The sequence below is a fragment of the Liolophura sinensis genome, chromosome 7 (assembly GCF_032854445.1).
Source record: "Liolophura sinensis isolate JHLJ2023 chromosome 7, CUHK_Ljap_v2, whole genome shotgun sequence".
NCBI classification, from domain to species: Eukaryota; Metazoa; Mollusca; class Polyplacophora; order Chitonida; family Chitonidae; genus Liolophura; species Liolophura sinensis.
The window spans coordinates 13,526,938-13,541,114 of NC_088301.1; the positions used below are offsets into that span (position 1 = coordinate 13,526,938).

Sequence of the window (14,177 nt, forward strand, 5' to 3'; positions counted from 1 at the left end):
AATTATTTGAAAAACGGGCCTGTTTACATATTTAAAGTCAAATAGGAATATTTACTGTCTCCTTCTAACACAAACAGAAGTAGACTAATAAAGAATAAAAATACGAAACGCTCGCAAGAAATCAAACGCTGGAGAAACAAATATGGCTTCCATGGAGGTTCGTTACACTTGTTCAATGATGTGAATTACTTCTGTTTGTCTAGTTTATTCTTTGAGATCAACTGAATTATACTTGTACTGATACTGATGCCGGTTTTTCAACAAGTATTCTCACCACTGATGTTTCACATTTATCATTGAAACATTTTAAACAATTGAGATTACCTAACTGTCAAAGTGAAACGCTAACACGAACAAAACAAAGAGGGTCACAGCTGATTGCGTTTGAGTTGGGATCCTGTAACTTTAATCTGTCAGGTCATTTTCTTTAAGAAATAATTTAGTGGAGCCGAAGTATCGTGGAAAACATAATAGATTCCGCCATCATTTCTTCTTCCTTTTTGTGAATTAATTACAAGTTTGTGAGACTGGTTTTATAGCCAGACTGGTACAGCCTTGACAGCTGTCGTAAATGGATTTAAAGACATTCTACTTTCACCTTGTTTGGACTCCCATCATGACTAAGTTTATTATTTGATGGGTGTTATTTCACATATACGACCGTTTTGGTGTGGGAGAAAACAGGTCAGAACCCAAGGGAAACCCACGGAAAACCCACGACCGTCCCCAGGCTGCTAAAACACCTACCCAAGTATGACCGGAGAGGAAGCCAGCATGAGCTGGACTTGAACTTACAATGACTGCATTGAGACATTCCTGGTTCATTGAACTGGCAGGCTATCCACCTCTGTCACAATTCCACTCTCTTAGAAGTTAAATAACTGTACATGGACAAAATTTTTTCATGTGACTGACTTCCTGATATCTCTTTAACAAAAAGTGAATAGAAATTTTGTATGACTGTTGAGATTGATTCTTTAAAGCACATTTCATTAATCAAGAAAGACTGTGTTTCTTCTGTTCCTTGGGTGCTTATTAATGTTAAATGGTCTAGTCTCCTTTGACCAAGGTTTGGATTATCATGATGTGTACATGTATTTGAATACTGTCAAATATTTGCAGAAAAGACTTCACAAAGAATTACAAGCCTTGACCAAAGATCCACCAGCTGGCGTACAACTGGATGTAGACACAATAAGCAGAAATTTATCTCTGTAAGTATGGATCTATACAGATGTAGATGCTGTAGCATTCTGCTTTGTGGCATGTAGACTTCTTATTTCAAATGCATCAGTGTGAACCTGTTGTTCATGACCAGGATTTATGATGTCATATATGGTATCATAACTGCTGACAACATGTATAACACTGACTAATAATGTATTCTTTATCATTGTGTAAGTGAAATATTCTTGAGCACAATGGAAAACACCAATCAAAATAATGTATCCTATTAATTGATGCAATTCATTAAGCTTCAACATCAAGTTTGTGGGTTTTTTATTAACATTTTTTCAAGAAAGCTTTATACGTCCTGGACTCCTATCACAAGGTGAATGAAGTGTGCTAAGAAAAGAAAAGGAATTTGAAATCTAATCTTGGAAATCTCAGCATAGCTATAGTATTATAGTCCATACAGTGGTATTATGTATTAGGCCATAGTATATGTGGTCACCAGAGGTTGAAGAAGACAAAGTAGCGTCATTTCCATATCTAAACCTTGCTACATTTACATGTACCTTGAAAATTTTAACTTCAGATGGCTTGTAGACTTGGAAGGTGCTCCAGGGACGTTATATGAAGGGGAAAAATTTCAGTTGCAGTTTAAATTTGGACCTAGGTATCCATTTGAATCACCTCAGGTAAAAAATGTGTTAAATACTGTATTTAAAATCACCTGGAATTGCTTGGATTTTTTCACTAACTAATAATCCAGTAGTAGTACAGTTCTTGCAGCAGGGCAATTAGTTTGTGAAAAATTCCATGCAATTATAAATGATTTACTGTGCATGTTTACAAAATAAATTTCATTTCCATCAATGTGTTTTAATAGGGGAGTTTCGAGATCAAACTCTTCACATATGTTAGCCAAATATTATTGATCACATTTAGTATAACATGGGCATGGGCACCTGAAGAAAGTTTGACAAAAAGTAGTTTAGAGTACAGACGAACAATAGAGATAATGAAACACCTGAACATTTGTGAACTTAAGAAGTTTCTGTTTGTACTCTAGAACTTTTCCCTTAAATAAATGATGGTATATGATCAGTATTATGGAAGGAGGAAATGGGAGTTCCTTGGGTAAATCCTTGGCTTTTAGCAAGTTATTGGTGATCTAATGATATATTCGTGTTCAGTATTTGTCATTGAACCACAGTCTGATAAGTAAACATAAGTGGGCTGTAAAAAGGTATTAATTATAAAGGCTTATAGCCAAATACCAGCTTCATCCTAATACGGAGCACTTTTGACTGAGATAAAATATTTCTCTGCACTATGTAGTTGAAATCTTCCACATTTTGAACAACTGGAGCTGATTCCACAAGCTATTTCTGATTTTAGTCAAAATTTAAAACCACTTCACAAATGCTTAGTGTTTAGTACTGCAAAATTTTGACACATTTGTGTTCTTGTCACATTTATTAGGTGGTCAAAATCTGAAGTTATAGAATCTCAAAATGCTCTAAAATCAGAATTCAGCTTTTGACTTGAGTCAGAAATGGCTTACTGCTCTGTGGAATCAGCCCCTTTGTCCTGAATGCTCTTACAGATTTGCTCTGTCTCTATGGTAATTTTATTGTATGTTATCGTGTGTTGTAGGTTGTATTTATAGGCACCAACATCCCAGTTCACCCTCATGTGTATAGTAATGGCCATATATGTTTGTCCATCCTGACTGAGGACTGGTCTCCGGCCCTCTCCGTCCAGTCCGTCTGTCTCAGTATTGTTAGCATGCTGTCCAGTTGTAAAGAAAAAGTAAGCCAATTTCTTATTCAGCTTTCATAAACTGAAAATACCCCTTAGAACACCAGTGTAGACAGCTTACCCTAATTCTTCTAATTTTTGGGACAGATATTATTAGGCTTGAAAGTAGAATATTACATTTCTTTACAAGCCTTTTAGGAAAGTAGTGATATGAGTATGTTGGTGATTAGATGGTCTAACCATGTGAGGAAAAAGAAACTCAGTATTCCTGCTACCATTACATATATATTGGCTAAAATGAGCAAGTGTCCCAAAAATGAGAAGAAATAGGGTGGTGGTTAGAGAGTGTCTTCCTTGAAGTTGGAAGACCTGGGATCAAATCCATGTAGGGTTGTACGAGGGACTTCAAAAACATATATGCTGAGTGCCACCAGATGATTCCTTGTCTTCATATGACTGGCAAAATTGTGTATAAGTACGACCTAAAACCCCAGGCATACATACTTATATAGTACACCAGCGATTATACTGAGCGCATACTTCTTCAAGATGGCCACTAGTGACATGGAACCTGGTAGTGCTGTGGGAGTAGCTACTGATACATAAGTTTTACACTGACCACTGGAATTTAACGTGTACAGCAATGAAGTATTTGTTGGGGCCTCTGTGGCTCAGTTGGTTAGCGCGCTAGTGCAGCATATTGACCCAGGAGTCTCATACCAATGTGGTCGCTGTGAGTTCAAGCCCAGCTCAGGCTGGCTTCCTCTCCGGTTGTATGTGGGAAGGTCTGACAGCAACCTGCTGACGGTCGTGGGTTTCCCCCGGGCTCTGCTCGGTTTCCACCCACCATAATGCTGGCCGCCGTCATATAAGTGAAATATTCTTGAGTACGTCGTAAAACACCAATCAGATAAATAAATAAATAAATGAAGTTTTTGTTAGAATGAATGAACGAACAATTGGGGTTAATCGGCCTGTTTGAATGGTATATTTAGGTGTATGGTCATAATTCAACTTGGCATGAAAATAAGTTCAGTTTTAGCACAGTGCAAATTAAATTACACTTCTACATGTGTAAATTTGCTGATTTTGATAATATTCGTAATTTCTGTTCGCAAAAATGTTAGTGCCTACTTAAAAGGATACCAGATTGACACTGACACTGATTGGGTGAAAGAGAATAGCTAAGTTCGTTCTTCGTGTATGATTTTGTTTATATGACATAATAACAGTTTCCGCAGAAAAAACCATTCACAAGGCCTAAAATATTTTCATCTTGTGCTCATAAGTTGCTTATATTACAAATTTTTCAGGCATTTATATAGCGTTCTCTTTTCACAATGATCCCAAAATTTGAGGTAGTTTACATTCAGTAAGCCAATCAGCTTTGATTCTGTCTCCCTGTAAAGTGTTTGATGGCAATATGATAAACAGTATCAGTGGTGATGTCCTGATAACCATCACAATCATTTGTAAGGTATGCGTGATGACAACAGGTGGCGCTGTTATAAGTATGTCTGTGGTGTATTTATGACCTTCACAATGAATGGACACAGCTGCTACCCATATACCAGGTGTCAGGTGTTTTTTTTTTTACTCTCTTTATTATTGATTTTTGTGGGATTGGTAGCCATACATGTAGTATGTAGTTCATTTTAACCATTCATAAACAGTTGTTAAAATATCATAGTGTTGGAAAGCAGGTCAAGTTTTTTTATTTGCTGGACAATGAGCATTAAAACACATAAGCTTTAGTAACTAATCCCAATTGTCCCACAATGCTGCCAGGGTCAGCTTTGTGTAGTTCTGTACATATCATTAATAGTGTCATCTTTGTAACCAATGAATATCAGAACATCAGTAAAAACATACTATTTGTTGGGTGTAACCTGGCACTTTGTGTACTTCTAAAGTTTTTCTTGAGATTTTGGTGGGTTTTTGGTTTATTTTTCTGTCCATGTTAATTTAAAAATCCCTCTGTTTTTCATTAACCAGAATAAATAAGAAAAGATCTCCCGACCGATCAGTCCTGTGTTTGTGATAAGGCCGGGCTATGCCTAATAAAGAGTTTTCCAGGATGGCCTCAGTATTGAAAAGTAAAGGCCATGTTATTAAAATCAGTGTATATTTATAATGACATCAATACTAAGTACATATCAGGCACTAAATTTTTGTACAGGTAATCAAAGCATATTGTTGTAGGGCAACCAGGGAACAGTGTTTGACTTTTGGGAGTACAGCCTCATTTGTCGCTGTTCATAAACAATAGGTGGCGCTCTGTGTTATCGCATGACATCAAAAGGGAAATTATACATTATAACATTCTGAGTCATAATTATTTATTCTGTAACTTTGTTTACGTGTTGTATAAGCCGTAAGACGGTCATGTGCGGTTATAATCTTGTCAGAAGCACGCCTATGTACCTGTACAGTTACACATGATTTGTTTGTTTCAGAAAAGACCACCAGACAATGCTTTTTATGTGAAAACATGCAGCAAGAATCCCAAGAAAACAAGATGGTGGTATCATGGTGAGAGCGTTCATTAATTTAAAACGGGTTTAACTTTCCAATTAAAATGTATTGTAGTGGCCTCATTGACCCAGGAGCCCCTCACCAAAGCGGTTGCTGTGAATTCAAGTCCAGTTCATGCTGGCTTCCTCCCCAGCCGTATGTAGGAAGGTCTGTCAGCAAGCTGCGGGTGGTTGTGGGTTCCCTCGCGCCCTGCCAGGTTTCTTCCCATCATAATGCTGGCTGCTGTCGTATTATTCTTGAGCACAGCATAAAACACCAATGAAATGAATAAATAAATAAATAAATAAAATGTATTTTGATCACCATTTCTATTGATCTTCATTTCTATAAAGTAACATAGTTACAAATTAACCCATCAGCTGTGGAGAAGGGATGATTGTTAGGGGGAAAACACCTTCATTTGCCACCGGCGCCAATAGCACAGTTGGTGGAGCATCCGCTTCGGGAGCGATAGATTCAGTCCTGGTTTGAGTGACACCTAAGACTTTAAAAGAGGAAGTTGTATCTTCCTCACTTTACGTTCAGCATACTGGCTTGGGCAGTCACAGGGCAGCTTGCTTGCCACCGGTAAGTCGTCTCAGTGAATCATCAATAGATAAAAGAGCAACAGAAATCCCTGTAATAAGGAGGCACATTATATACACTCTTAGGACTTCTTCGTCATCATATGATTGCAAAATTGTACAATGTTAAACCCTGCGCACTGACTCACTCACTCAATGATGCCAGTCTCACACAAATAGTCACATTTGTTCTATGCCTGGTTAGTCCAGTATAAGTTGTCTCCCTTTGGTTTGATGTCGCTAATTCCAATGGCTAGTATTAATATACATGAATTTATTTTGACTGGCAATGTGATCAGCTCTAAGTTACCATTCAAATGGAAAGTAGAATGTCACAATGACTATCACAATGACTATCGCAATGTACCATTAAATACAGAGTACTAATTGTTTACTTTGGTTATATGAATTCATTTGGTATTAATGGTTACGTAGTACTAATTGACACAATAACAAAAATCAGGGGCACTTGATACATTTATAATGTAATATATAATGACAGTTTTACTGTCTCTTAACACACAGTTTTGGTGACAATTAGATTTGCATTTTTGTATTAAGTGGTATGTTATTTTTAACGTGATTCAAGGAAATTTTCTTGTATTACATTTTTTCCTATGGACAATTCACCCAGTGGTCACTTTCCCCATTGGACAATTCACCCTAATTATATGACCAGAAAATGAACACATATTTTTTGTTGTAATGTGAGATAATCCATTGCATTTTATTACTCTATCCCACACATGACCTTGCTGTATGGGATAATAGTTGAAACAGGTGAAATTTTCCTGTTTTAGCTTGGCTGTACATTGGCATTATGTGCTGTATTGATGGGTTATAAATTGTGTAAAAATATGTGCATCTGTATTATTTTGCTTTTATGGATTTGAGATGGAAAATTTTTGTATTTGTTTATGTACATTATTTATTACTTGATTGTTCTTTCAAGCCATTTTCAAACATTTTTCACTTTTAAGTTGATGGTCAGTTTTATGTTTGTGTCTGTGTGTCTAGCATAAATCACCAACCATTGGCAAGTTACTGACAAACTTTTCCCCACATGTGATATACATGCCATATGGTTTCAAAACTCCAACTCTCTGGCTGTAAGTGGGAAGGCCTGCAGCAACGTGCAAATGGTCATGGGTTTCCCCTGGGCCTTTCCTGGTTTCCTTCCACCATAATGCTGGCTGCCACAATATAAGTGAAATATTCTTGAGTACGGCGCAGAACACCAGTCAAATAAATAAATAAATTCATACGACTTATTCTGCTAACTTATATCAGAAATAACAATACATTTTTTTTTTTTTTTTCATTTTTTTTGGTGTTTTTTGTCTTTTTCTGTCTTTCTTGTAAGATATAAAGATTTATTTTCAGATTTATAATTCAATTGGTGGTGATGCTAAATTGATAAAGATTTGACCTCCCTTAGATCCAGGCTAATGTCGACAATTGCATGCACCAGATCACTGATATTTGATAACATCTACGTAACCTGATACCATTATTGGTTTTGAGAATCCTCTGGGAACTAATATTCTCACAGATTGTTCAATAACAACAGCACATATGTTGGGGACCAGACTGGGCCCATGTACATTTCATTCGGTTCAAAGAGCCCCCTCCATGCCCCCACCCTTCCCCTATGCCTTCCCACAGTGGAAAATCAATACACTGCAGTTTGCCCTGGGAACCCGCCAGCCAGCCAGCCAGCCAAACTACCATTGATCAAGGATTGGCTTGAACTGGAACACATCAGACTTACACCACCATACACTGTATCATCAAAATGAAAACACAGTAGCTAAATATAGGTTATGCATTCAGGAAATTCAATCTTTCAGCCTCAGAAGGCTTTATGTTAACATTTACTTTGTAATTAGTCCTCTTTGCAGAAAAGTGTCCTGGCTTATGCTAAGGTTCTTGAAATAGCTTAGTCGACAGTTCATCTGTTGAACATCGACAGTGGCAAATGTGACATATGGCAGACAGAGTCATTCTGATTTGTCTGCTCTTAAATGAAACGAACAACAAAATCATTACCTGTAGGACACCTTCATGGTGTTCATGGGGGCCATGTTGAGGCATTCTACTTTCAATTAGAATGGTACTAGGTAACAAAGATGATTGTAATTCTCTGACCTAGTAGTTGTCGTAGTTGTGTGCTATAAGTGTGTTGGAAGTTCTAAGAGTGGCTATAGTCCAGAGTTTGGTTGTAATCATAGATGTGGTTATAATCATAAGAGTGGTTATAATCATAAGTGTGGTTGTAGTCCAGAGTGTGGTGTAGTCCAGAGTGTGGTTGCAGCCCAAGTGATTGCTGTCATTATTGTGGCTGTGTTAATGGGGCGTGATTGGGCAGAAGCATGTTGCTAAATGCATTAAGGCCATTCCTAATGTTAAACATAGATCTTTATTTTGTCCCCACTCAGTCCTCTCTTATGTTTTGTTGCAGATGATTCTGTGTGACAGAGAAGGGGAATAAAGAAACTTGTTTCCTGATGACCAAATAAGCTGTGATGTCATTCTTTAACTCTGTGTGTGTGTGTGTGTTGTGGTATTTTGTGTGTGATTGAGTGGATAGTGTGAAAGTTCAGGTGACAATACAAGAATACAATGGATTCTCAAGATCCAGTGGAATAATTGGTGCAGATTTTAGTTACTGGTATGTTACATTTTTAGATAGGTGTGAGACTTTTTTTTTCTTTTTTTTTCTGTCTTTTTTTTTTCCCATTGTTTTAAAAATATACAAATCTACACTGAAAGTGATAATTTTTCCTTTGTTGCTTGTTATGTTTTTCATTTGCCCTAGATTTCCTGAATGCTAATCCGTGTGATGAGCCATTGTACTTCAGCTAGTTCCTTGTTTTACAAGGAATTAACTGACCATTTTCCTTGTTTTACAAGGAAATAACTGACCATTTTATAATTTGCTGGGGGGTGGCAGAGTTCTACAGATGTGAATAAAATCTGAGAACTTAGTTTTCTCCATATACTGATGGCACATCTCAAACATGACACATCTGTGCAGTATAAATACAAAAAATATTTCATGTTGTTACTAGACACAGACAATTTTTATCTACCAATTTTGCTGACATCATTACTTCCTGCCACCTGTGTTACTTAAATTTTTTTTACAGATGTTTCCCCACATACATATACCTGTGTAATGATGTACTTATATTCATCAGTGTTGGTGTTATTTATAAAGCAATATGTTACATAACAAAAAAGGTAAGCATTTTGACTGTGCCATCCATTAATATGTAAACTATTTTGAAAACACTTGGTGATATGCTGCTAAGGTGCATTGCAAATGGACAGTTTTTTTTTTTCCTTTTTAGTATGCATATAAAAGGTTCACTTCTATAACAAAAACGTAGTTGGGGGCTTTAAATATGAAGCTCTGTGTCGATAAATTCTGAAAATTTCACACATTCCTTGCCACTCAGATGAGGACTTGATGTCGGGGGGCAGCGTTGCATTTATAGATGGGCCTCACCCCAGAATGAAAAGGTCAGATGGATTAACGGTGCTTACAAGTAACAGTGCTATGGTATGTCACCATATTTTAAAAGGGCTAGTTCTTTGTTTTTCATTTCCCTCGCAAAAGAAGTTTATTCACACAGTCATAACTTTATGTTCATTTGTCACTAGTATGTCTGCCCTCCTGGGGGGAGTAGTAGTGTGTTGAACTGGGTTTATACGCTTTGTCAGTGGTACCTATTTTGGTCTACCCTAATTCCTCAACCATTTTGCATTTGAAAGAGCAACTTTCAGTGCTATTTAATATGCACATTTTTAGTATACATAACTACATTGGTAGGGTTGGCCAATTTCAGGGCTTTACCAAAGTATAATTTTATCAGTCTAATGCCTCCAAAATATGCTTGAATAAACACCTTGCAAACATGCAAAACGGTTGACCGATTACAGTAGTCTAAGCAACTTTTCAATTCCACGTGTTCCCTGGAATTGGCTGTAATTGATTGTTTTCGGTTGATACATTTTAACCAACTAGTGTTTCACTAACATACCAAGACTGCGGAGATATATACATTTCTCAGTTTTATTTGTGAACATTCCAGACCTCGGCAATAGTGAGACCTTGTTATACTTTAACACTAGTCAGAGAGGAAAGATAATGTCAGAGATTTTAGAAATAATATTGCTTGACATTCGTTAAGGGTGTTTTATACATTGGTTTTTGCTCTTCGAAAATATTCCGTTTGAAGCGCACAGAAAATGTAGAAATATGATATTGGTAGTAACAGTGCAAGAAAGATTAGATTTGTCACCTTGCTTTATTGCAGTAAAACATTTGTGATAACAAATTTAGTTTATGTTTGATAAGGGTGGTTTGCTGAGTGAAAGATGCTGCTTCGGCACATAATGCATGTTTATTTGAGAGGGGTTTATTTGTTCATGCTCAAGTCTGTATATATTGACAGATGCTGGAAAAAATGTCATGACAAGCTCTGGGCGTCCAGAGCAAGTTTTTCTCACTTTTAGAGTGTTATACTGTTACTTGTATATGCAATTTCTTGATTTACATTATTGCGCCTTGTTGACATTGTTAATGGTGGATAACACATATTATAGGGACCTCACTCTTAGCGTAAAGAAACCCACAGGATATCACATGAGCATACAGTACTGGCCTTAGGTTTAGACAAACCGCTTTTCCCTTATTAATTTTTCCCCTTTCATGAAAGTCTATATCTTACTTAAATCATTATTAAGGCATTGTTGCACTTCACTCTGTTCACCCCACATGGAGTATAGGCTTACTCTCTGTGGTGAATTTGCTTTCTCTTGACATTCATTCAGTACATCATTACTTATAAAGCATGTTTAAAATTTCCTTATTGCTGAAGTTTCCAGTCTGATACATGTATGTACTTGCGGCCTGTCAACATTTACTGAATAAAATTGCCAACCTTTGTGTTGAGTATCGGCCTGTATTATTTATTGGAAACTTCTAGGACAGAACTGGTTTTATCAACTGGTGGAAGTTATAAACTCATCTTGGTGCTCTTAGTTGAAAAGGTACTAAACATGTAAAGAGAAAGTGTGCTATATCAAGATCTGTGAAATGTTTAATGTCCACATAAATTGAAGTGGCTATATTGTCCATGCATTGTCCTCATTTGTATATAGAGTGGACAAGTGTAATTTATTGTAAATAAACATTGATTCTCCTTTTCCTGGACTCTTGTGTATTTTGTCCATGTTGTCTGGTGTACATGTGCAATGCCCAAGCTGTCTGGATTCGCCAGTAACAGAAGGCCTACAGTAGAGCGCCAACCTGTCATCTGAAGGGTGGCAGAATTCTGTGCTTATGATGAGCCTTCGTGCAGCAGTCCATAAATGTAAAATGACAAATTACACAGCAGTCCTGCACGTGTGACGGCCGTAAGATGGGCGAATTACACGTCAGTCCTTCATGTATGACGCCCGATGACCAAATTACACAGCAGTCATACATGCAAGATAGCCGATGGAGGCACGAATGACGCGGTATTACATGTGGTATGACCAAATGACTGCCATACACTCTAGTTAGTGTGCGAGGGCCCAAGGATGACCAACTGAGTAAGCCGTTGTCCGTGTATGCAGGGAATTTGAAGGTACTAAACTAACGTCATTGGCCGTTTTTTGAGGCCTTGCCGAACTTTGCGAACCACAAATATTGGATGCAATTATTTTAGCGTCGTGTTTGCTCTGATGAAGGTGGAAGGGTATTCCGGTTATGATGTAACAAACATACTTTCATTACCTTTCACACCCTGAAGCCTCGGGTGAAACCTCGAACACTTGTTCTGTATTAGCTACCCGTATTGATTGCACAAAGACGCACACCAATTTGTTTTTGATGATAACACTGACCAGTGCTATGAATTCATTCTGGGAATGAGGTTTGGACTGGTGGTTCAGATTGTTCACGGAACCAAAACTTGCTATTGTAGATGCCATGTTTTTAACTCGCGAATATAACACGCGACAAATATTACCCTGTTCATATTAACTGTTTGAATGAAGTTTTGGAAATAAAACTACATTATTTTTACGGTATCCACATCAGAATGTCCATATGCGCTAGATCACACCTGAGAAAGTTCGTCCGGTCGTTTACCTCGGGCGCTCTAGTTTCTTTCACCCACGAAATGGCACAGTGTTTGTACTCGGTAAACAACAATAACATAACAATACTATGTGCATATATGTAAGTCACATGGAGAAAGTTTGTCACATATCTTGCCAAAGGTCAGTGGTTTATCCCGGGCACTCCGGTTTCCCTCATCTTTAAAACTGATCTGGTCAGGTTCCCCTTGTGCGATAATACGTCAAATTAAAACCACTGAGCCAGTGAGGTTACCCGTTTCGAATCCATGAAGCTCTTGCTGTTTTGACCGCAGCTTTAAGTCAAGAAATTTGTCAGTGTCTTACTCCGGACACTTCAGTTTCCTCCACGATTAAACCTGACCACCGTCATATAAATGGAAAAATTGTCAGCACAATGTTATAAACAGCAATCAGTGAACCGGGTCGGGTCACACCAAAGACACTGCGAGGTTAGAACAAGGAAACATGACTGGTTGGCCCAGTATCAGTATAATGTGACTGGGTGGTGTGTCATGTTTGAAGTCTGCGCCATGGTACTTAAATGGCGGCGGCACTTTGACGGCATGGACTCGCCCTGGTACAAGAAGACACAGTATAAGCACAACACAAGCATATATACGAATCAGTCAGTCATTGTACTACGTTTACGTGTGCACACGTGTTTCATGGTAATGCTCGTCAGAGCACTCCGTTATATATACGTTGTGTTTGGTCCCGAACACAAATGCATGTTTTAAGGTAAACTCGAGTCTGGCTGACCATATGCTATGCTCTGGGAAGATTAAACTTTGAACACAAACTCTTTACTGCGGAACAATATGTAGGCTTACCAACCACAATTTGCGTTCTTTCCTGTTTTGTATTTGAATTTTATGACTTAGATCTTAAGTTACTTAATAAATGCGAGACGCAGTGCCAAACGCTGCCCGCCCACTCCCCAACCCCTCCGCCCAGTCTCGATATGTCTGTTGGCTCGACACCAACCGTGTCCAGCGAACTGACAAACACCATATATAGAGCCCCCTTGGGAACACAGCCTCAAACAATGGTTGTAGAGTAGAACAGACCAGCACATCGATCTCCAGCGCAGTCTGTTTTATCTAAGCCCAACTTTTTGGACAATGTTGACATAACTGGTGAGCGCCGCTGTCAGACCTTTTTTTGAGGGGAACTTCCATGACATGGGCGAGACAGCTGGGATTCCGAATCCCTGGCCAGATCATGCGTTTAGATCCGTTTGAGACTGATCCCAGACACCTGGGTTTGGATTACTCTTGGGGAAACTCATGGGCGATTCCGGCTTTTAGCATATGTCAATATTTGGGCACCATGAGATAATACGGTATAATACTGTGTTCTATAATATTTGCCATCGAATGCGTATAGTCTGAGAGCTAGGCTGTACATGAAGGACGTTACATTTACAATTCAGTCCCTTCAAAGGATATAGTGCCGTTCCTCAATTTTTCTGAGCTTTGTTTACCGTTGTCTCAAAAATGAACAACATAAAAAAAACAGTATTTAAAATTTAAATAATTGAATCTTAAATGACAGGAAGGACTGTGCTATGTTAGAAGGCGCTTATAATTTGTAGCAACTTGAACGACATGTGCACATAAAATATGTGATGCAATATTAATTGCATCGCCATTGAGGCCGGTTCGGTGTTCAAATCCAGCATCCGCAAGCCCGACCGTGAACTGCTTGTGGGTGATTTTCTAGTAACGTACACAGCTGCGGGGGTTCACAGTTTGACACAAACGAAATCAGATAATCTCAGAGGAGCTTGCTATGGATGAAGGTAAAGGAAACTTCCAGACAGTAAGATTTAAAAAGCGGTATACTGCTTTAATTAATTAAATAAGAAGCACAAAGAACATCTCTTCTTTTTTTTTTCGATTTTCTTAAGCATGACATATAGAACTGAAGGCCGATATCATGAATTCATGCCTTTACAATTAAGTGACGGCCATTAAATCTTGACAAAATTCCTGAGTGCAAACTGAGATGGACAGA

The 14,177-nt window shown here is 38.0% G+C and overlaps 1 protein-coding gene across 1 annotated transcript; it reads left to right on the forward strand.

The window, feature by feature from the left end:
• Positions 1-141: 141 nt before the first annotated feature.
• On the forward strand, positions 142-11,240 carry LOC135470244 (ubiquitin-conjugating enzyme E2 W-like). Its single transcript, XM_064749063.1, has 6 exons — positions 142-157; positions 1,123-1,214; positions 1,760-1,862; positions 2,824-2,979; positions 5,385-5,460; positions 8,488-11,240. The coding sequence occupies exons 1-6, from the start codon at positions 143-145 to the stop codon at positions 8,499-8,501; spliced, it is 456 nt and encodes a 151-aa protein (XP_064605133.1). The 5' UTR covers position 142; the 3' UTR covers positions 8,502-11,240.
• The last annotated feature ends 2,937 nt before the right edge of the window (positions 11,241-14,177 follow it).